This window comes from Drosophila mojavensis, unplaced genomic scaffold (assembly GCF_018153725.1).
Source record: "Drosophila mojavensis isolate 15081-1352.22 unplaced genomic scaffold, ASM1815372v1 contig_36, whole genome shotgun sequence".
In the NCBI taxonomy this organism is placed as follows: domain Eukaryota; kingdom Metazoa; phylum Arthropoda; class Insecta; order Diptera; family Drosophilidae; genus Drosophila; species Drosophila mojavensis.
The window spans coordinates 14,603,594-14,627,619 of record NW_025318858.1 but is presented as its reverse complement, the minus strand read 5'-3'; the positions used below and the strand labels follow the sequence as shown (position 1 = coordinate 14,627,619).

The window sequence follows — 24,026 nt, the reverse complement described above, 5'->3', positions numbered from 1 at the left end:
AATGTTAGGGAGCTCTGACTGCCATCGGCTGTGTCAGTGTTGCTGTCAAACTCATCGAGACAACAACAAAATAGGCGACTGCGAATAGTAGGCGAAATAAGTAATAGAATTAATATTAAGCAACACTTTTTCAGTAGTCGTTGCCTTGTATTGTTGTTTGTCTCTTTGCTGAGCACCTAAAAAAGCATGCGGCATTCTCTCAATCGCGTGTGTTTGTGGCTTTGTGCGTTCGTTTTGTGTGAGTTGATGTGATTTTTTTTTTGCATATATACAAAGATACATAGATATATATATATATATATATATATATATAGAAAGAGAGACCTTTGCGACAACTGGCCAATAATAAAGAAAATAATATACATATTGTTTAAGATTAACATTAAACGCAGTGAACGACGCGTAACGATGAACGAATTGTATAATTGCAGATGTATATATGCATAGATAGATAGGTCGAGAGTCAAAAGCGTCTGAGAAACCCAACAAAAAATAAATTATAATAAAACTAAAAAAAAAAAACAACAAATAAACAACAGATAAACAAAAATAAGAATCAAAGTTTAGGTTCACAAATGGCAAACACAGCCCGGCGCTGTCGTCATCTGTGCCTTCTCTTCCATCAGCTGCCGCAGTTTCAGTTGCAGTTGGAGTTGCAGTTGCCACCACCACCACCACCACCAGCAGCAGCAGCAGCACCACCACCATCGCCACCCATTGGAAGCTGCTGCGACAGCTGCCCTGCGCCGTATTAGAGCAGCTGCACAATGCCAAGTGCCCACTATCAACCACTCGAGCTGCGCGCCGATCACGACCACAACGACGACGACGACGACGTCGTCGACCTCATCGAACATCTCGACGCGGAGCATCACGAGCGCTGGACAAGCGAAACGGGCGTGCAGTCACAGTCCAACGGACGGATACGCTACCATCCCCAGCTGGCTGACGAATTGCCATCGATGGGTGGCAGCATGGCGGCGTCACGTTACGGCCGTGCCGGCAACTCCGGCTTCCGGCGTTTTGTATATATCATGTTGATCCTGTTGCCCGTCTGTTTTCTGATCTACTTTGTGATCAGTCCACAGTCGCAAGACTCGGAGGATGCCGACGGAGACGTCGACCCGCATAACGGCATAGGTAAGCGGCGGCACATAAAACTAAGCTTAACGACGACGCGGCTGACGACAGCTGACTATCATCCATTCCACGCGACCATAATAGCAAGCAAGAGCACGCATGGAAGCATACGTAAGCCTAAATCTTCATTCTCCATACTCTCCATTTACTCGATTTATGCATTCGCATCCAACACTTCATAGCCAAACCCAAACCCAAACCCAATTCGAAGTCGATTGTTTACATTCCTTTGTGCTTGCCTCTTCTTTGTTTTTGTTTGTGTTCTGTTGTGTTGTGTTCGTTTGTTTGTTGTTTGCTGTTTGGTTTTTGAACGGAAACAAGAGAGCGAGCAGCTAATCAGGCGCTTAATGTATGAGCAATTCAGCTCGTCTTATCAGACCAATGTATTCGTCACTCGCTTCCTGCTTTTGTACATACATACGTACACACACGTATAGATAAATACATACATACAGACATAGCTGCTTACATTTCACGTAGCTGCCCCACTGCTGACCACTGCCGACTCCTGTTGGCTGACATTGCAACTGTTGCAACTTCTGCGAGTGCTATAAAAGTAAATCTAAGCCAAGACTTTCACTTTTTTCGCTTTGCTGCGCTACGCTACAAACGGGCTCTGAGGAGTTTCGTTTTGCTAATTCAGTTTGTCGTTTGATATGTTGAAAAAATTTTAGTTCAAATATATATAATTTTAATTAATTATAATAAAAATTAATAAAAATAATAAAACAAAATATAAATATAATATAATATAAAAAATAAAACAATATTTAATTAAACTAAATATAAACAAATAAACATAGTAAAAATATGCCAAATTTTAAATATTATATAATAGGAAGAGGGAAATATGTTTTGGAAAAAAATAATAATAATTAGCCAAATCAAAATAATACAACTTATATATATACAATATATAAAGAAAATACATAAATAAATTAATAATATATATCAAATATATTTTAATAATAATTAATAAAAGAAGGATAATGAAAACTACATATGAAGAGCTTCTTTAGAATAACTATAATATATATATAACATAATTTTTCCTCACAAAATCTGGCTTACAATTTACTTGTAATTAGCTCAGCACGCATATCAGCAATAACCGTATTATATTCATTTAATATGAATTATGAAATATAATTTCATTTATGTCAAATAAATCATGAATTATAATATATAAAACAAATAGTACAAAAATTAAGTTTGCCTGAAATGTGTATTATGACATGATTTGTATGCGAGCCGCCAAATTTCTAGTTTCATGAAATTTTTACGACTTTTTTATTAGCGTGCTCCTCGGAGACCTTTACAGCTAACTTATTGGTCGCTGTGGCATAACCTCACCTTCCAAGTCGCAATTTTAATATATTGACAAAAAACCTAATCATGGATAGTCGCACTATTAATACTCTACAATTTGAATGGGGTCTAGAAAATGTTGACTTAAATAAATAAATAAATAATTAGATCTGAATGGATTTCTTTATTTATTAATTTATTTTTTTTAGTTCGATATTATTAATGTAAACTAATATTACAAATTTATAACAAAAATGTGAATTTATAAAGTTCAGCTAAAGTTTTATGGACATGGATTGAACATAAAATATTACTTTTTATCAAGTTTATTCTAATTTTAAGTCAACTAGAATATCTTAAAGAGGTTCATAAAATCCTCTTTCTCATATCTTCTGTCTGTCGCATTAGCCTTAAATGTTAATTCAATGCTTCGCTTCTTATTTTCTCGTGCTTCCGTTTGGCTTTAATCCTGCAAAGCTTTTATCATATTGAAAATATATAAATTTTATAATATTATATTCCAAAAAACCTTCACCTACTTCATTACAAATTTAGGTTGTTCACGCTGTAAGGGTATTTCAAGTAAACTAAACAACTGGCTAACGAGCAAGCACTCGACACTCAAACGCCACTCACACTCTCTTGCTCTCTCTCCCGGCCTCTTTCTTGCTCACACTCTCTTTCGCTCTTCTGCTGCCACATACTTTTCGCTCAATGCCGTTCGTTCACTCTCACTCTCTTACCTCTCGCTTGCCCAACCTTTTCCCACTTCAGGCGCTGCTTAGGCCCAGCAAATGTTGAGGCAATCATTGCACGTAAGCTGACGGGTTGGGTTGGTTTATTAACTGTTTTTGTTGTTGTTGCTGCTGTCGTTTATTATTTAACAGTAATTGGCCTAATTTGCTAAGCATTGTCTCTTTCAGCAACAAATTTTTATCGATACACTAAAGCCTCCACCCCACAATTCCACCACTCTCTGCCCCTACCATTGTGGCCCACCCACATCTTCGTGCAACAATTTTCCAGTCACGGTGCATGCCAAGGCCACATTTTCCAGCTCTACGCTTTTAATTCCTTATACGTAATTTATTAGATAATTTCGCCTTTCGTTGCGGGTCAGACATCGATCGATTGATTCACCTCTAGGTGCATTGGCACGCGATTTCGAATTCATTTTCACAACCGTAAAACATCTTTGATGGTTAAAATCTCAAATGGGCTATTAAAACTATCAAATGAGCTCTACAAAATGAAAATTGCGGAAAATCCAGCTACCAAAGTGTGGAATGTGTGATTAATGCGTGGCGTGTAAATAATTCGAATCTAAAATAAAGAGAGTGACATAATTTTATATACAGATTCGATTTCAGTTCGCAGAAGTCATAATTTTTTTTGGTGATATAATCGTCTAAATTTCTCAAACAACAATGCTCGCAGCGAATGTAAACAAAACAAAAACCAGAAATCATTAAATAAACACCACAGACTTTGCTTCAAATTCTTTATGGGCGCACTTTAAAAAATTCAAAGTTCAAAGTTTACATTTCTGTTAATTAATAATTGAAGCACGCAATTTGTGAGCAAATATTAAAGCAGAGTAAATATAGACTGGAATTAGATGTTATTGTTTTATATAAATATGTAGGGAAAGCATGAGTATTTACTATAGACTCCCGCAACTGATCAATTAGGTACTTTTGTATAGAATACAAGAAAGCTTTAGTGTTATTCCAAGGTATCTGCAAGGCGAGTACTCTATACAAATGCTAGTGGCAATCAGATGAAATGTTTATTTTAAGGAATACTAGGCCTTAAAACTGACTAAATTAGAATTTAGTTCAATCATTTAAGCGCTGACTTTACCTTCAATCAAATTAAATCATTAAAATTCCTGATTTTCAATAGAATTATATAGAGATATATTTAAGCATATGCCAATTATATAAATGTTTAAATAGGAAAGCCTAACTATTTATCTAGTTACATCTGGACGTTGTCTACTGGGTAATCGCAAGTCAGATATTTATACACTCTGTGAAACTAATAATTAATTTTCATTTAAATCTTTACAGTTTGTAGTTTTTGTTCCCATATGTAATTAAATTTTATCGTATTTCCCTAAAAACTTGTTTTAACTTATTAAAAAAAACTATCAACTACTACCGTGATTAAAGAGCCCGTTATAATCTAATATCTTCATGCATATTTAGTTCATAAACAAAACTTATTTATGAGCAAAGTTTCATTAACTAACTGGAACACAGTCGCGTTGATTGCTCTGTCTCAATTAACAATGGAAACTGTCAACTGTTTCCAAGTTCAAAAGCGACTCGAATACACATTACTGTTATTATTTTCCTTCTTTTTAATGACTTAATTGCATTTTTTTCTTTTGCACTGTCGACAACAATGGAATTAATGGAATAGATAATGGACTTTTAAGTGTTCTAGTTTCAAATACTCGTCTCTTAGTCTGAACTACGAATCGATAGCACTTAATACTCTTATCAAACAAATCTCTGTTAGGCAAATCTGTGCAAATTCACGTTTTTGCATCGAAATTCTATGACTTTTTGGCATGACTTTTGTTTCCCAAGTGCATGCACTTAGGACACGCTACGAGACCTTAAATTGTGTGTGCACAGAAATTTACGATTTTTGGATTGTGTATTTACTTACATATGCATTTAGTCAGTCAAAAGTTGGCATTAAAATTGCACGCGATTTAGCTAATTGATGGCAACGGCACGTGCATATCGAGTACAATTTCAACAATACAATACAGAAATACAAATATATAATAAAGGAAATGACTAATGATTTGTATATATGTATATACAACAATAATAATTTATTGTGTTGAATGCAAATGTGAGAGCTGATAAAAGATTACTGAATGAATCAAGTTTTACAATATAGTATATATAGAAGATTATTTTAAAAACTATTCGAGTTTTTCATTTGTCTGCAAACTGGAGAGTAAATACAATGTATTTGGATATAATCTAGAACAAATAATAAAAGTTAAATAACTATTTCTTTGTTAATTTATTTACGGAAATGTCCATTACGATATGAGAAAATATCTTAAATATTTTAACATTGTTATTTGATCATATTTTCATTCTATGCAAAGTTGATTAAAAAACTAATTTAAGTATTGTCCATACAAAAAAAGCAATTTGAAAAATATATAATTATCTTAAAAACATTTTTATTACATTTTCATGGAAATGTCGACTTTTGTGTAAACAAATTTGTATTGCTTTCTACTTTAAAATACGGTAAATTTGTTCATGCTGATGGACAGACGTCTAGCTATATCGCTTCAGCTTATTACTCGAATCAATAATATATATGCTATATACTTTATGTTAAATGCATTTACACATTACTATTTTTAACGGATTCGGGGTAAAAAAAAAATCTATTCAAAAGCTCACTTCCATTAAATTATTTATTTTTCCCTATTTACTGTTTTCATTAACAAATGGGGTAAAAAAGCTAAATGATGTTTATGTATCGTAGGCAACCAGAAATAAAAAAAAAAAAAAAAAAAAAATAATAAAATAATAATAATATATGAGCTATTGGCACTTGAAATTGATAATAACCGTAAAGTTGTACTTGTTATGATGTTATCGGGGAGTACTAAGATGATTCATTCGTAGTTTTATTGATGTATAGTCATTGGAATATAATTTTTTTTTTTTTTTTTTTTTTTTGAGAAATTTGTATACAATCATGTGAGTCTCTATCAATAAATCTGCCATTCCATCGAAATTCTCCGGTTCATATTGGGTTCTCATATGTATAAGTAGAATTTTTGACAGACAGAGACCTGCGAGCAAATATTCCCCAAAGCAAAAAGGAAAAGGGATTTTCCCATTGCTTTGATTAGAGTAATTACTCTAATTACGAAATGTGCTCACCTTCAAATTGATTAATCATTAATTTGATATATTGGACATACATGTATGTATGTATATATTTCTTCGACAAATACCCTAAATTTTCAAAGGGAATGATGATTATGTAAGGAAATGTGGCATATGAATCTATTTATTGTTGAAACTATAAAAGTTAAATTATTAAAATAAATTTTAATACATGATTATTTTAAGCATAACTCCAAGACTATTATATTTCCATGTAGCATACACAAAAAATAAGATCTTACATTGTGCTATCTCTTTTCACTATTATATTGTCAAGATTCCTCTGTTTATGTAAGAAGGATATCATTACATATTTATCATAACTTTATTTCGCACAGTCACAGTTCTTAGCTCTGTACGCCCCACTGCTGCAGTCAAAGCGTCGTCAACCGATTTGATATATGAGTCTTATCAGGTGTTTGCCGCAAGTGTTTCGAGCAGACGTAGAGTTGGCATATAATTGAGCAGACGCTACGATTTAAAGCAGTCTTTGATATGCACAAACTGTTGATTGTTTATACATAATAAGAGTAAATACTTGACTTAAGAGGCACAGACACAGTCACACAGGCACAGGCATCGGCACAGTCACAGGGCCCGAGCACAGACGTTTCCCTCTGACAATGGAGGGCGCCCCCTACTGTGGCGCTCTGTTTACAGTATGGGGGACACGGTTGGCGCTATTTTATTGAGCTCACATTGCAAGCGCATAGCATTGTGAGCGTTCGTCTGTTCGGCCAGCCGTCGTCTACCTGATCTAACTGTCCAATGATGATAGATGGCTGCCAGCCAAAACAGTTTTAGCTATTACCATTAATGCACATGTGAAAGTTATCGGCGGTCCCATATCTTGGGCCGTGGCGGCTTGCGTGTTTCAGACTCAATAGAGATATATCAAGGGACTGTTTTAATGAGGCTTTTTCCCCGTTATGGAAGATTGAAAAGCACATTAACGCTAATTTATCATATACACATGCTATGTAACAGAAGCTACCCGAATTAATATAGCTGTGCATAAAAGAGCTATGCGAGATTCCATTACCTAATTGAATTTAATTTTTGTGTTTTTTTAGTGATTAAGGGAAAGCAATTTAGAAAGGGCTTAAAAGGCATTATGTCAAAGATAATTGCATTGCATATAAATAATAAATAATAAACTATGTTGGTTCATAATTCGTGCAATCTCTAGTTTACTTTGGTTTGAATATGAAATTGAAAAGCTTAAGGATTCTACTTATAATAGAAGTTTGTATTCATTTTAATAATATTTTCTTAATACATGTATGAAAACACGAAAGAAAAAATATATATTCATTTTCTTTTTTAACGGCTCAAAAACAATTTAATGATTTTATATGCTTTATTGAATAAGTTATGGGTCTTTCTATGGTGGAGCTGTCCTGTTTATTGGCACGCCCCTTGTTGATTTGCAGGCATGATTAGTCATTTTGGGAACCTTTGCACGTTGATATCTACATGTTTAGTTATTTTTTTCTAAGGTAATATAAATAAATACATTTCTAGCTCTCTTTCTCTCTCTCTCTATTCGTAGGGATTCTCAACAGTAACTAAAGTGTCAAATTTTGTAGGTGTAGATTAGATTCACCTGATTTTTTATGCATAGACTCAATCCGTATAAAATTGCGTTTCAGTTAGTCTTTCCCGATTAGTCACGCACGTAAATGACAGTTGGCGCAATCAGCTGAATGGCTTTTCATAGAATAAAACAAATTGCATTTAAACTAATTGCGAACCTTATCAATCCAGCTCTTAATTTAATAATGCACTATGCCTATATACATAGATGAATTAATGAATAAATAAGCACCCAGTCGATGATAATATAAGTAGACTAAGTAGATAGCAGAATCGAAAAAGTTAATTAATTAAATGCCCCTAACTGAGGTCAACTTGGCATATAATTATATATTTTGCAAGGGTTCTCAAATTGCACTCTATATCTATCACGTTCATAATATACAGTTTCATCAGATAACGAGCTGCATATAAAGCATTATTATAGAGGCTGATATTGTTTTGAAAATGCATATGCGAGCGCTTCAACCATCTATCATATAACAATTGACAAAATGACGGCATTTAGTGCCATTGCGTCATTACCAACATGATATAGATATGTCTTTAATACTTGAAGCTAATCGACATTACAGATTATCACTTATGGGCAAAGATTGTAAGAAGCGACATGTTTAATATAGAAATTAACTCAATATTGTCATACTATTTTAGATTGTTTAACCAGTTGAACGGAATGAACTAATGAAAGTGCCTTAATGATTACGCAAATAAATTTATATATATACACAGGTATTTATATATGTAGCTATATCTGGGCTAGGCCAATTGTATTATGCACTTAATGAGAACAATTATAAATAGCGTTCGCTTGTGCTCTCAGGCGGATTGAATATTATAATAATAAACTTGAAAGGTTATATAAAGCATAAGCATATACAATATATATATGTATGTAAACACATATATGTTTATACTATGTGCTTTAATAACACAAAATACTTGAGCACTCACAGAAGGAAAGTGTTGCGCGCATTGCGAATCATGAGCTGTTTTTTCTAGGCCAGTGGTCACGTCAGTGGGGGTGCACGAAAATAACACACAGAAGTCTTGCCTAATTTTAGGCAGTTCACATTTAAAGATTTCCATGGTATTCTCATTTGTTGCTCTATTTATTTTTCTTGCAGGGAGTATGATGGGGCATGCTCTGAATGAATCGCTGCACATCTGCAGCGAGAGCCATGAGGATCGTCGCCTCTATATAGGAGATAAGCCGCGTAGTGCCTACGCACAGCTGCCTGTGATCTATTTCGTAACGCCAACATATCCCAGACGCGAGCAAATACCCGAACTGACTCGGCTCGCGTATACCCTGCTGCATGTGCCTAGACTCCATTGGCTGGTGGCCAATGATCGGGAGGGATGTGATACGTTTCTGGATGCGCAAATTAATGGATTTGGTACGTAAACTTCAATTACAGCTCAACTTTGATCAGGTTAGGTTATCTAAAAGTAGTTTACCGTAATCTTAGATCACTCCAAGAGCAGGTGAATCGCAGAATAGTTGACTCCAAGAGTAGTAATAGTGGTAGTCGATCAGTCGAAGAGTAGCTCATTTCAAAAGCAGTTCCCTATTATAGTATTTCACTACAAGCATAGTTCAATCCAAGGAGATTTTATTACAAGAATTGTTGGCTCCAAGTATAGTTCATTTGATCCATGAGTAGTTCACTCCAAGAATAGTTCACTCTAAGAGTATTTTATATCTAAAGACTTTTATAATAAAAATAGTTCTCTCCAAGATGAATTTATTTCGAGAATAGTTGGCTCCAAGAATTAGTCACCTCAAGGAAAGTTCACATAAAGAGTAACTCACTACTGAAATAATTCACTCTAAGGGTAGTTCACTCTATTAAAGGTTGATGACAAGAATAATTTACTCACTCCAAGAGGAGTTCTCTGCAGGAGAAAAAGCAGTTCCTGGCAAGAATATCTCACTTCAACAAGCGTAGTGAAGTAACAAGAGTTACCTCAAAAGCTAATTTATGAGTAGTTCCCTTCGAAGGTAGTTCATCTCACACGTAAATTACTTCAAGAGTAATTCTCTCAAAGACTACATCCATCGTAATACTAAAATAAGATCACATTAATAGTATAGTCCAGTCTAAAAGTAATGCATTTAAAAAAAAGTCTCCTCGCACTGATAGTTTTAAGTATATCTGCAAAATAGTTCATGATAATGTGATATTTATATTTACTTTTCAAACTTCTCTTCCTATGCAGTCGGTCAATGTTAATTCTCTTAAAAGCATTTCTTAGCTCTGCGTTTACAAGCGTATGCGAGCTGATAATAGTCTAACGTATCTCTTGGCTTATCAATTGAATGCTCAGACTGAATAAATGTTTATTTATGCCAAGCTATATTATCTCTGTTCAGAAATATAAATATTTATTTATTACCAGGTGCACTATCTCTTAGTTTGCTCAAATAAATGGTAGATTTGTCACTGCTTTGCCGACAAAGCTATCTGTGTCTGTGTGAATTATTTATATATTCTACAAATTTTCCCCAGGTATTCCCTACACTCATATGGCCAGTCCCATGCCCAGTGAGTTTCGCAAGGCGAAGCCAGCGCCGCGGGGCGTGGCCAATCGGCGTGCAGCTCTCCAATGGCTGCATCAGCATAACCTAACCAACGGTGTGCTCTACTTTGGGGACGATGACAATACGTACGATCTAAGATTATTCTCAGAAATTAGGCACACCCAGCGTGTCTCCATGTTTCCCGTTGGACTGATAGCGGAATATGCAATCAGTGGGCCGGTAGTGCGAGAGGTAAGTAAATATTAGATAATTCGAATCCCAATCTATTCACCATAAATTAATCTATATTTTTTCGATTTGTCAGGGCAAAGTTGTGGCCTTTCTGGACTCTTGGGTGGCGGGTCGACGCTGGCCTGTCGACATGGCTGGCTTCGCTGTGAGTCTGTCGTATATGGCGCAGTATCCGAATGTCAATATGCCCTACAAGCCGGGCTATGAGGAGGATTTGTTTTTACGTAGCATTGGACTACACATCGATCAGATCGAACCGCGAGGCAACAACTGCACCGAGATCCTTGTCTGGCATACGCAGACGAAAAACAAAAAATCCGCTGTGGTGCGTCTGGAGAACAGATACATGGATGAACGTTCCAATTTGGGTGCACTCTTTCGATTACTTGAGCAAATGGGCGTGGCAAGAGCCTCGGAGAGCGAAGGTGTGTATTAATATCATTCGTAAATTATTACAGATAATCTCTGAACCCGCCGTTCGCTCTTTCTTCCCTATCAGGCCTCGTTGCAACGATCAGTAAAAATGGCAAGAGTAAAAGCCACGCATATTTCCTGAGCTGAGCTCCCACAGCGGAAGCTCTCAGAGCCTAAGCCAACTTTTCAACCGTCGTACTATAAAGATCTAAGAATACTCATAGCTATAAAAAAAATTTTCTGTTCAATATTGTTAGAATTTGTTCAAATTAGAGACTATATACATATATAAGCAGGAAAAAGCACAATTTGTAAAAGCCTAGATTAAAAATGATTTCCATTGTATATTTACTTGTTGTTAATTATAACAGGTCTCCATTTCGGTTCTCATAGAAATTATAAAAAAGCGTAAGAATGATTTAAATACAAATCGTAGTCATATTGTTAATTAGTTGTAATTGAACGCTTATGTTTATCGTAAATTCCTTATAGACTACGCTATTATATCATATAAAGTTCAAAGACAATTGTTTAATTTAGTTAGCTAAGCATATTTCTGTTGTTGTTCCAGCTAGGAGGTTGTATAAATCAAGCTTGAAAAGCTGCAATTACAAAGACGTTTGCAAATCGACAAAACAAATATCATTTGGAGTAAAATAATTATAAATACATTTATATAATTTCATTAAGAAGAAAGGACAGACTATTAAATTTAATGATTTAGCTTCTAATCGCAAAATAGTTTTTTTAATGGGTACAAAAATCAACAAATAGAATTCAAAAGCATATGCAGCTCATTATTGAAAATTTGTTTCAACAGCTTGCTATCATATCATTAATTTTGTTGATTGTACATAATATAAATAAATTAACATAAGCCTCATTAAACACAACAACGAATACTAGTTTACCAAATTAAATATATATTAAAAAGATTTATTCAACATTTTAATTTTTGTGCTTGCAACAATTTAGTTACAACATATCGTAAGTTGTAAACCTGTTGGCTGTATAGTTGATATTAATATTTATGGAATTGCGTAGTTAGAGAAGCTAAATTGAAATTACGGCCATCAGTTATACGCTGATCATTCGTCTTAAGCATAGAATTATTGAAATGTAAACAAATATGCAGCTTTAATTTTGAATACATAAGGCAACGATGCACACACAATAGAAATTAGACTTGAATCAGGGAACATTGCTAAAACGAACGTTTCAATAATGAGCCAAGTACTACATTTTACTCATGATAAAGTGAACATTAATAAATATATATTATATATATAGCTTTTAATTAAGTATTAGAAATGAAATGAATATATGAAATATTAGTTTTATAACGCTTTCTCTAAGTAATGTTGATACAATATCGAATCTAGATTCTAGGCATTTTAAATGAACAACCGTCAAAGAAATATATACTATATACATATGGTACATAATTAATACCTCGAATTTTTTAATTATTAAAAGTTCGCTGTGTTGCTGCTTTGCCTGCGGAAATCTCCATCTAAATGCATATCATCCAACTGCATATTAATTAAACGTTAAGAGACAGAAAGCAACCGCAGCCACTCCGTTGTCGTTTTGCCTGCTGCTCTGATGTTTAACTGTCAACAGAGTTCGGGGCAATGCCATAAAATAGCAAACACTATTTTTCAATTAACTTGACGACGACCCGACCGGCCGTCACTCATACTTGGCACAATTTCATCAGCTACTCTTGACGTTTGAGCTGAGCTAACTGCGGTTCAAAGAAAAATCGCAACTGTAGAAAATATTGCACATACGTATGTATACGTAACCTTGGAATGTAAAACTCACATACTCTGTGTTCATCAGGATAGCGAACTCTGCAGTATAGCAAACATACTATATTTTATGCTTTTATTTTATTTTATTTTTTTATTCCACTTAAAATAATATAAAAATTACCTCTGAATCATTACAGCAAATATAATATAACAAAAATTGCATTATAAATTTGTAACTAATTTATTCATTTTAAAATAATATGAAAGTTGGGTCCATATTTTTAAATATTTAAATAAATATTTTTTATTAAAAAATTGCTTAAAATGTTCACTTTTTTTAAATTTTATTTTATTTATTTATTTCTTATCAAAGAATAATACCGTCTAATTAAAAAGGTGCGCAATATGGCCTGATTTTCCATATTAAATGGGTTTTGGTTAAACAAAATTACAGAACTCTATTTGAAATAAAAAATGTTCACCAGAAAATAATCAACACCAGCGAAGGGTTATCCAGTGAAGGGTTATCCCGCTGACGTGTAGTGTATGTTTATATATACATATAGATAGATATATAAATATATATATATAGCTGCACTCAATTGCAAGTTGGTGCAACACTGAATGGCTCGAACGTGTTGCATATGCATCTTCCTCAATGTAAAGTTATGAAGCAAAGTTTCTTTAGCATGCCACAAACAAAAACAACAAGTGAGAATTGCTCAGCTCTTCCCATTGGTTTCTCGGTGCTGTTACGTGTGAATGAATTTCACAGCGCATCCTTGTCTGTCTATGTGTATGTGTATGAGTGTGTGTGTGGAGGAATGGTGAGTTCCAACTGTTCAACATAGCTCAACTACCTGCCACTCTCCCCATTGCAATTTGGGGCAAATAAATAGTCAGTGCCCCGTTCGCAGCATCTTTTATTCGCTTCGCTTGGAGCTCGCTGGCTAGAAAATTGTTTTAAAGTGTTCCGGCTGAGAATCAAAACGAAAACTCTATGCATATACTATACGCATATACGGAGTTCAGCTATGCCAGCTAAAACATGGATATTTTCGTGTTGCTCTAGCGCTATCATTTCATTTATCCAGGCATTCGGAGTACTTTGTATATTCTATTTTAATATTTTAATCAGCAATTTATTTTAATTTCAACAATATTATATCTGTTCAATAATTTTCGATTAGTTTCCTTGCAATCTAAGCATCAACAATGTGGTTACTTGATATATTTGAATATATCATTGATCGAACCAAAATGTCGTACGATTTGCTTATTTTTCAGCACAGACGCATTCTTCCAGCATCATTTGCAGAGCTTTGATATCAGCCAGAAGATCTAGGCATAGTAGCCGGCGTGGAGGACAACCCCAACAAGGGCGACCACCAGGTCCACAAACGGGAGGACATACTGGGGGTTTGGTAGGCTTTGTAGTTACGGTTGGTTCGGTAGTTGGTCTGGTAGGTGGTGTTGGCTTGGGAGTTCGCGTTGGTTTGGTAGGTGGCGTTGGCTTGGGAGTGCGCGTTGGTTTGGTAGGTGGTGTTGGCTTGGGAGTTCGCGTTGGTTTGGTAGGTGGTGTTGGCTTGGGAGTGCGCGTTGGTTTGGTAGGTGGTGTTGGCTTGGGAGTTCGCGTTGGTTTGGTAGGTGGTGTTGGCTTGGGAGTGCGCGTTGGTTTGGTAGGTGGTGTTGGCTTGGGAGTTCGCGTTGGTTTGGTAGGTGGTGTTGGCTTGGGAGTTCGCGTTGGTTTGGTAGGTGGTGTTGGCTTGGGAGTGCGCGTTGGTTTGGTAGGTGGTGTTGGCTTGGGAGTTCGCGTTGGTTTGGTAGGTGGTGTTGGCTTGGGAGTGCGCGTTGGTTTGGTAGGTGGTGTTGGCTTGGGAGTTCGCGTTGGTTTGGTAGGTGGTGTTGGCTTGGGAGTGCGCGTTGGTTTGGTAGGTGGTGTTGGCTTGGGAGTTCGCGTTGGTTTGGTAGGTGGTGTTGGCTTGGGAGTTCGCGTTGGTTTGGTAGGTGGTGTTGGCTTGGGAGTTCGCGTTGGTTTGGTAGGTGGTGTTGGCTTGGGAGTTCGCGTTGGTTTGGGAGTTCGCGTTGGTTTGGTAGGTCGGGTTGGTCTAGTTGGCTTAGTAGGGCGTGTTGGTTTAGTTGTTTGACAGGGTTTGGTAGGTGGTGTTGGCTTGGGAGTTCGCGTTGGTTTGGTAGGTGGTGTTGGCTTGGGAGTTCGCGTTGGTTTGGGAGTTCGCGTTGGTTTGGTAGGTCGGGTTGGTCTAGTTGGCTTAGTAGGGCGTGTTGGTTTAGTTGTTTGACAGGGTTTGGTAGGTGGTGTTGGCTTGGGAGTTCGCGTTGGTTTGGGAGTTCGCGTTGGTTTGGTAGGTCGGGTTGGTCTAGTTGGCTTAGTAGGCCGTGTTGGTTTGGTAGGTCGGGTTGGTCTAGTTGGCTTAGTAGGCCGTGTTGGTTTAATTGTTTGACAGGGTTTGGTAGGTGGTGTTGGCTTGGGAGTTCGCGTTGGTTTGGGAGTTCGCGTTGGTTTGGTAGGTCGGGTTGGTCTAGTTGGCTTAGTAGGCCGTGTTGGTTTAATTGTTTGACAGGGTTTGGTAGGTGGTGTTGGCTTGGGAGTTCGCGTTGGTTTGGGAGTTCGCGTTGGTTTGGTAGGTCGGGTTGGTCTAGTTGGCTTAGTAGGCCGTGTTGGTTTGGTAGGTCGGGTTGGTCTAGTTGGCTTAGTAGGCCGTGTTGGTTTAATTGTTTGACAGGGTTTGGTAGGTGGTGTTGGCTTGGGAGTTCGCGTTGGTTTGGTAGGTCGGGTTGGTCTAGTTGGCTTAGTAGGGCGTGTTGGTTTAGTTGTTTGACAGGGTTTGGTAGGTCGGGTTGGTCTAGTTGTCTGACAGGGCTTAGTAGGGCGTGTTGGTTTAGTTGTTTGACAGGGCTTAGTAGGACGTGTTGGTCTAGTTGTTTGACAGGGTTTGGTAGGTCGGGTTGTCTGCCACGGACACGGTTGAGTCGGTTGCGTCGGCTGAGTTGGTTGGGTGGGTTGGGTGCGTGGTGGTTGAGTCGGTTGCGTCGGCTGAGTTGGTTGGGTGGGTTGGGTGCGTGGTGGTTGAGTCGGTTGTGTTGGCTGAGTTGGTTGTGTTGGTTGGGTGCGTGGTGGTTGAGTCGGTTGCGTCGGCTGAGTTGGTTGGGTGGGTTGGGTGCGTGGTGGTTGAGTCGGTTGCGTCGGCTGAGTTGGTTGGGTGGGTTGGGTGCGTGGTGGTTGAGTCGGTTGCGTCGGCTGAGTTGGTTGTGTTGGTTGGGTGCGTGGTGGCTGAGTCGGTTGCGTCGGCTGAGTTGGTTGGGTGGGTTGGGTGCGTGGTGGTTGAGTCGGTTGCGTCGGTTGTGTCGGCTGAGTTGGTTGTGTTGGTTGGGTGCGTGGTGGTTGAGTCGGTTGTGTTGGCTGAGTTGGTTGGGTGGGCTTGGTATTGCAGCTTGGTTTTGTCGTTGTAGTTCTTACTGGAGGACAACGTGTTGTTGTTGGTGGTGGGCAAGGAGGTGTTGTTGGTGGTGGACATCCACAACGTGTTGTTGTTGTTGGTGGACAACGTGGTGTTGTTGGTGGTGGACATCCACAAGACGGAACTGAGGCACTAGGATCGGCATGTCCCATAAGGAGCAAGCCCACTGGAAATGCAACAATAGATAAGGATACCGATCACCTAAAGCCCAATTATATATGTTGTTACCAATTAAAAAGCTGGTAGCCAGCTTCATGGCTACAAATTTCCTTCTTTTACGGCTGAAAGAGTAGATCGAAACTGAGGCCCATTGGCAAATTTTGCCTTTTTATAAGTATCCTCGGGCGCACTTGAACAAATAACTATTAAAAATAAACATCCAAATATAAGTACTATATAAATATTTACGATATTCATATATTTACCAACATAACCCTATTCTTCAGCGACAACCCTGTTTTGTTACCTCAGTTAAATTAGGTAAGAAACGCATACAAGTCTAAATATAATTATATTTACACAGTATTCGCTTGGCTGCTGTTTCTACTCCCATAATCTGGTGTACCTGACTTGGACATACCCTAAACAATGCTACTTTAATGACTCTACACTGGAACAAACAACACATAAGCACACGTGTTTCCGTTTACAGTATACCCTCGCATAACGAACACAATTCTATTTAGCATCTTGATCAATATTCGTTATCCGATGCGTTCATTATTTAGATGGGTATTTAGAAAAGCAGGGCTCTACTACTCGAAGTACTTAAATGTTATAAACTAAATAAACTTATCGATTAATATCGATAATACGGTAAACAATAAGGAATAGGAATTTACAGTGATCGATTCAGATCTCTCAGGTTTTTGTGGCTTAGCCCATCGGGTCTGCCATTCCTGCATTTGGCTGTAGCATACGTTTTCATAAAATCAATATACCCTGAGCTGCCATTTTTAGTGCGTTCACGGGTTCAAAGTCAATTCATTTTCGGCAAGCAGCTGAGGCTCCACAGCCAGACGCATCGCCTCTACAACCCGCATATCTACATTGTCTATTTACGAAGCTGCAAATCCGCAAGTAAAGTAAGAGCTGACAACTGACAAACACAATTCAATCGAAATTGTGATTCAAGGAAAGGAAATGGGCAATGAATGCACATATTTGAATGTATGTGTATTCAAATGAAAAAAATTAAATTAAATATATAAATAAATAAATAAGAATTTTCAACTAATAATGTATAGCGCATATAGGTTCTAAGCTTGACTCATCATTTTATCCTGAATATAATTATCTCTTGATAACTTAAACTAACTTAATTTCTATTTTCAATAGACTTAAAAATAAAATGTCGAATAATTACTATAAAATAAACAGTTTGAATGCTGAGAAAGACTTCTGAAAACATTTAAAATAATCTTAGAAAAGAGCATATTTATATTGACTCACACTTCTAAAATTTAGTTGAGGATTAAAGTTAATATAGTCATAAATATAGTAGTAGTGGGCGCGTTCTGAATCAAATCAGGTATATTTGAATTGTGGAACTTGATAGGATTTCAATATTTTAATGAAATATGAAGCGGATTTAAGGAAATCTTATGCTAGAATTGGCTCTGTGATGATGGCCAAAGCTTGTCACGATGCGGAAATGATGCTGTCAACCTTCGTACATCTGAAACAGAAAATGGAGGTCGACTCGGCCAGCAGTGGCGAGAGCAGCACGTTTACTTAGCAGCTGTCATTTTTGCATGCCCAGCCACTCACGACGGCTCAAATGCCCTGCATTAAGCCATTAAAGCTAATTAAACCCAGCCAATAGCCGCCTTCTGGGCACTGGAATCCAGGCTGCCATTCCGTGGCATCCGGTTGCTGCCATACTGCCATACGCTTTATTAAACACGCAGCCAACGCGGTCGCTGCCATCAACGTAATGAGAGCATCCACATGGCCAGTAGGCAGGCAGGCAACTGCAGGGCGGCCGTCGCTGGGAGGGCAGCAGGCGCTGGCAGGATGAGGTTGCGATTGATGTTGCAAATGAAGTCCTTTGCAGCTGAGTCGCTTCTTTGCACACAGAGCTCGACTGGTGCTGATTTTGCACCACTTAAACTTTAAATGCGAACCGCTAGCTGTGGCATGGCCAGATAAGTCATACGCCGCGTATGCCACTTGGCAACGTCTTTGGCATGGCTGCTGTTGCGTGCACTTTAGTGATAAACTACAGCAAAGAGTGAAAAAAAGGGGCGAGGAAATGGGAAAATGTCGAACACATTAAGAGTGGGGCGCACAGAGTGCAGCGGACGCATGTCAGTTGACTGGTCAATGAGCACAGGTTAAAGCCAAGTCAATTGCATCAGATTAAAGGCCATTCTATGCAACTCGCCGCTTAGGTGAGCCAGCATCAAGGGGAATACTGCGAGCTAAGTGCCGGCGTGTACTTTATAATTAATTGTTGTATCTAATAATGAAAGCTAAGTATTTCTACTTAGTATTGTACTCAGGGATATGTGCTGCGAACAGTGTACTCCACTATGGAATACTCTTTTCTTTTTTACTTATTAATTACAAATACAAATATGCACTCAAAAGTCGTTGTGCCAGTTTAGCTTATTTCTAGCTAGCTACTTGAAAGTGGTCCATCGTATTGATAACAAATCCATTGACAATGAGCATGGGATGGAATAAGGCAGATGCTCTAGACCTAAAGAGAACTATAGAAAAAGAGAAACTGCTGCCAAGCATATCAGCATTAACTCTATGTGTGTTTGTTTGCTTATATATATATATATATATATATATATGTATATATATATATATATATATATATATATATATATATATATATATATATATATATATATATATATATATATATATCTGTACGTATGTCTATCTGTTTATCTCTCTCTCCATCTGTTTCTCAGTCAGTCTCTCTGTATAACTACAGAAGATCGTTTAAGTGGTTTATATGTATGCAGCATTATTCATTTGGTATATTTGAGTACAACGAAGCTACAATACTTAAGAAGAAGAAGAAGAAACAGAGAGAGTTCCCATTAGTCACTTAAAGCTCGACTGCAACGACCCCTACCTACCAGGCACCTGACGTCGAGCTCAACAGTTGAGTTAGTGTCGCCCTATATAAAGGGCAGCAGCTGCAGTATTTCTGCAGTCGCCCAGAGTGCAGTAAAGTGAAGTGAAGTGAATTGTGTGATCATTCAGCTAAGCAACAAAGACTTTATGGAAACCTTTAGAGGCAATATTTGGAGAAAACCCTTGGAAGAAATATTTAGAAGATATACTAAGAGGAAATAGTTTGTAGAAATACATAAGAGGAAATACTTCAGAGAAACTCTCAGAGGAAATCCGTAAAGTAAATACTTAGGAGAAATGCTTGGGGGAAGTCCTTAGGGAAATACTTAGAGCAAAAACTTGGAGAATTCACTTGGAAGAAATTTAAATAGCAATGAAATTTAGTAACAATAACAATAAAAATTTAAGCGATGAAATCTAATTCTTAAAAGTATGAATCACGGACAGTCACGCTAGATGTGTCAAAGACTTTATATACTTATATATAATTTATATTTAATATGGAGTTTTCTATGCTTCCGTCTGTCCATTAAATACATTCGCACGGAAACAACATACCCCAAAATATACATTTCCAACTGGTTCAGTCTACAGAAAACACAAAAGCATACCCAGCCCTTCCAAATCCAATGGGCTAGTCAATATTTTTCTATGGCCATTAGCACTCACAGAACTCCAAGCGCCCGCTCCACACAGTTGGCGGGATATCGCAAATCTTTTGTCATTTATCAACAGCCAGGCCCAACCCACTGGCTGCACCGCTATTTTAACAAGTTAATTTCACAATATTTGTGGCCTGCGAACGCGAACAAACAAATTGCGTGGCATTTCCTTTGGACATTGATGGGACGCTGACGACGACCAAATCGACCAACAAATCAATTGCTCCACAGCAACAACAGGAAATACACATACACACATACATATACATAGCTGTACGTGTGCTAGTGTGTTTAGATTGAGGAACCTCTGCACAACCACCAATCAATGTACACACACATACACACACAACACAAACAGACGCACACACAGGCAGACACAACTAAATTGTAAATTGATTACTGATTGTTGCAATGTCATCGACAACAACAACAACAACAACAGCCACAATAGTGCGTAAATTATTATTTCGTATACGACGTGTGGTATGCAGATTGAAACAACGGTCAGTTAATCATGCTTCGCTTCACTGCCACAACCACGAGTTACTAGCGGCTATACGAGCCCAATTAGAGAGCTCTTTGGAAATGGTTTCTAATAGGATATATAGAACTGTTATCTTAATGTCCAAATTACCTTAGAAAAGGTAACTGGAAGTAATTCCTTTAATAAATGTGTTTGTATCGTGTAATATTTTATTTTTATTAATTATTACTTTTTGCTTTCTATTTGTTAGTCCCTTAGTTGCAAAACTAATAATTAGTAAAAAAAAAAAAAAAAAAATTTTTTTGTTCAATAGTTGAATGTCATTTTCTTCATTTATTTGAAAATAAAGTTCATATGTATATAAAACAAATCCATCATTTATCTTATACAAAACTGTTACCGTAATGCCTAAAACCTATTATAGAAAGAGCTTCGAAAGGATGAGAGAAATGGCTGAATTAAATTGATATTTACGTGAAATTCAATCGGGTTATACTTTGTTTATATTTTGTAAATTTCAAAATAGTTGAAAATTGGTTATCTACAATTTGATTAAAATTTCATTTTAATTACGGTTATTTTAAAATAAAGTTTTATATGTTATTATTACATGTTTTACATATACTTTTTTCTGAGAATATTCAATTTACAATTTTGTATTTAGAATGTTCAAAAATCTCGATTTCTGTGTCGAATTTTATATGAATGTAATAAAAATTTTTGAAATAAAATCTGTCATATGTAAAAGAAAAAAGTGTAGGATTTAATTATCACGGTTTTTGATTTTAGTTCGTTTTTATATTGAAAAAAAATTTGTTTTAAAAACAAACTTTACTTTTAATTTTTTAATGCAATAATTCTGCAAAGTTTGTCTTATTGTAGCTTCTGAAACTTATACAATATTTGTGGCTTTTAGCAAAGTAATACAAAATAGCCAGAGTTTTGGGTAATCTCTTTATTACATAACACAAGACTACCCATTTACATGGTGTGTGTCTGTATGTGTGTATTTGTGCCTGTTTCACACGCTAATACAATACTACATTTTATTTATACTCATGCAAATATTGCACTTACACACGCACCCACATCCACACACCCACTTGTGGGAGTTGGTACACACACACAAAACTAATTACATGCCACAATGATTACATTTTACAACGCCATCGAGAGCTCTTGGGGGGCCAGCGAGCCAAACATAAACAGTTGAAACTGACCGACTATGAAATGCATTTAAAATTTAACAAAAAGCGCAAATTTATTTTTAAATAATACTTGGAACTGTTCATTTAAATATTTCGGCAGTATTTTTGATTGTTTTAATTATTTGTTAAACAAAAACATAAATTATTTTAAAATGGTACACATTAATTTAATTAAATATGATAATTGTATATATAAGAATTATATATTTAAAATTTTCAAAGTTTCAGGAAATAAATAATGTTACAAGGATTTCATATATTATTAAATACTTTTTTATAGAGTATAATGGAAACATTAAGCAACAGCTCGACCCCAAAAACATGTTGAGCCAACTAACCAGTTAGCCAGTGAAAAATGAAATGAAATTTCTCTTTTAAGGGCAATGCTCCACATGGCAGCATTTTGTATTGTGTTTCATAAAAACTTTTTGGATATGTGAAAATCAACTGTGGGAGGATTTTTTTATTCCTTAATATATAGAGTACGAAATAATAGTGTAAGACAAATAAGAAGTTTAACTGCTGTACTAAATGACTGAGTAAGGTTAATACATTTAAATATCAAAACCATTTAGTATTTTTGAATAAGCGCAAAAATAGTTAAAGGGGAAAATAATTCAAATTAGACAAATAAATCTATATTGATGTGCGGTAATAACTTAATTTGTTATATAAGAACGCTTTGTTAACACTATACTAATTGATCTACGAATCTTATCCAATATATCCCATTATTTATATATTTAAATTACCAGAGATGCGCTTCAGAAAATACAAATATTTCCTTTAATTTCGTTGATAATAAATAGTTATCAGATTTTTCTGTTTCTGACCATGAAAAAAAAGGAAGAAAAGTAAAAAAATAAAACATCACGTAGTTCAATTAAAAACAATATATATAAGTAATTAACGACAAAGGGTTAAGTACCATTTGCGAACTCTCCAGATAATCAGTTAACAAGTGGTCAACGCTCAACGTGGCTAGCAAATTAAAACGATCCAAGCGAACTTTTCATTTACTAGTTGGATGGAGTTGAGCCGCGACCGCCAAATTAAAGGGTGCCAAACCCCCAACGCTCCAAAAGCAAATAATATTGAGTATTGGTACTCCAAATAATCTGCACACCATTATCGATATGCGGTTACCTCCTCTGGTTTAATATGTATCTATAGTACGTATGTATATGTGGAGTATACACAACCGCGATTCCATCAACTACGCCGTGGTATTCATGAAATAAAAGCTCATTTTCCACAATCATTAAGTACAATAAAAATTATTATTGGACAACAAACAGCTGGAATGCTAGCAACTTGTGCACTACCCGCCGCACGGCTTCAATTTTAATTACAGCCGCTGGCCAGGTCTGCCGGCGCATCCGGACACGGGCCAGAGTCAAAGCACAGATCTAGCCGAAGAATTTTTCATACACTTGCAAACTGCGCGCTAATTTGATGGGAGAATTTAATTTAAGAGTAAAGAATAAATGAGAATTAATGAAAAATACATAATTGTTTTCTCAAATGATGCTGTGTAACAATACTCAATAAAGGAGCCAGCTATTAATTAAATTTAGTATTGAAAATGTAACATTCTATATATGAAAACATTTTATTGGCCATTGAATAATTTAAATATAATAAATGGAATATAATATATAATTATTAAAATAAATACATAGTTCTAAGTATTGAAGCAAGGAACTTCGAATTTTTTAAATATGAGAAGAATGTAATTGTAATAAAAATAGGCCTGTTGTTGCTCTGGCTTTAAACTAAATTGTTATTTAGAATTGATTCTGTGTAACAATTTAAGAAAGAAATAAATAATTGTAATTATTTAAGCTAGAAACTTAAATAAACTGGACTAAGTAACCAAAAGCTTGTATGATAAAATATAAAAGTAATAAAAGTAATATATTTATGTATACAAAATAAGATATTCTTAATTTTGAAAAAAAAGCAATTGAAATTCAATTTTAAAGAGAATTAATGTTTATTAATTTGTCGAACATTGCATTAAAATAAGAGGTTTGAATAAACGCGTTTCCTGAAAATACTTTTTGATCAATTCTATATTTATATAATATTTTCTGGTAATTTCCAATAATTAAACTTTCTTAATATTTATTAATATTAATTAGTAATTGTAATTAAAATTATTTTAT

General features: G+C 36.1%; 2 protein-coding genes across 4 annotated transcripts; one reads left to right on the top strand and one right to left on the bottom strand.

The window, feature by feature from the left end:
* The first annotated feature begins 28 nt into the window (after positions 1-28).
* On the top strand, positions 29-11,517 carry LOC6576800 (galactosylgalactosylxylosylprotein 3-beta-glucuronosyltransferase S). Of its 3 annotated transcripts, none has more exons than XM_015165379.3 (5): positions 29-238; positions 9,110-9,382; positions 10,496-10,758; positions 10,832-11,183; positions 11,258-11,517. In XM_015165379.3, the coding sequence occupies exons 1-5, from the start codon at positions 187-189 to the stop codon at positions 11,317-11,319; spliced, it is 1,002 nt and encodes a 333-aa protein (XP_015020865.1). In that variant the 5' UTR covers positions 29-186; the 3' UTR covers positions 11,320-11,517. The 3 variants fall into 3 exon arrangements, with proteins under 3 accessions (XP_015020865.1, XP_043864580.1, XP_043864579.1); XM_044008645.1 differs by lacking the exon at positions 29-238 and adding an exon at positions 574-1,140; XM_044008644.1 differs by lacking the exon at positions 29-238 and adding an exon at positions 574-1,251.
* Positions 11,518-14,044: 2,527 nt separating this feature from the next.
* LOC116803825 (cell surface glycoprotein 1) lies at positions 14,045-16,464 on the bottom strand (the record flags this gene model as incomplete). Its single annotated transcript, XM_044009110.1, has 2 exons — positions 14,045-15,584; positions 15,756-16,464. Coding segments are annotated over 2 exons (2,088 nt in total), but the record flags the coding sequence as incomplete, so codon positions are not given.
* Positions 16,465-24,026: the final 7,562 nt, after the last annotated feature.

Excerpts from the sequence above, each read along its gene's own strand:
- LOC6576800 (XM_044008644.1), top strand. The coding sequence starts at position 768 with ATGCCAAGTGCCCACTATCAACCACTCGAGCTGCGCGCCGATCACGAC. Across the intron at positions 1,252-9,109 it reads GAGCACGCATGGAAGCATAC|GGAGTATGATGGGGCATGCT; the intron begins GTAAGCCTAAAT and ends TTTTTCTTGCAG. Across the intron at positions 9,383-10,495 it reads TGCGCAAATTAATGGATTTG|GTATTCCCTACACTCATATG; the intron begins GTACGTAAACTT and ends AATTTTCCCCAG.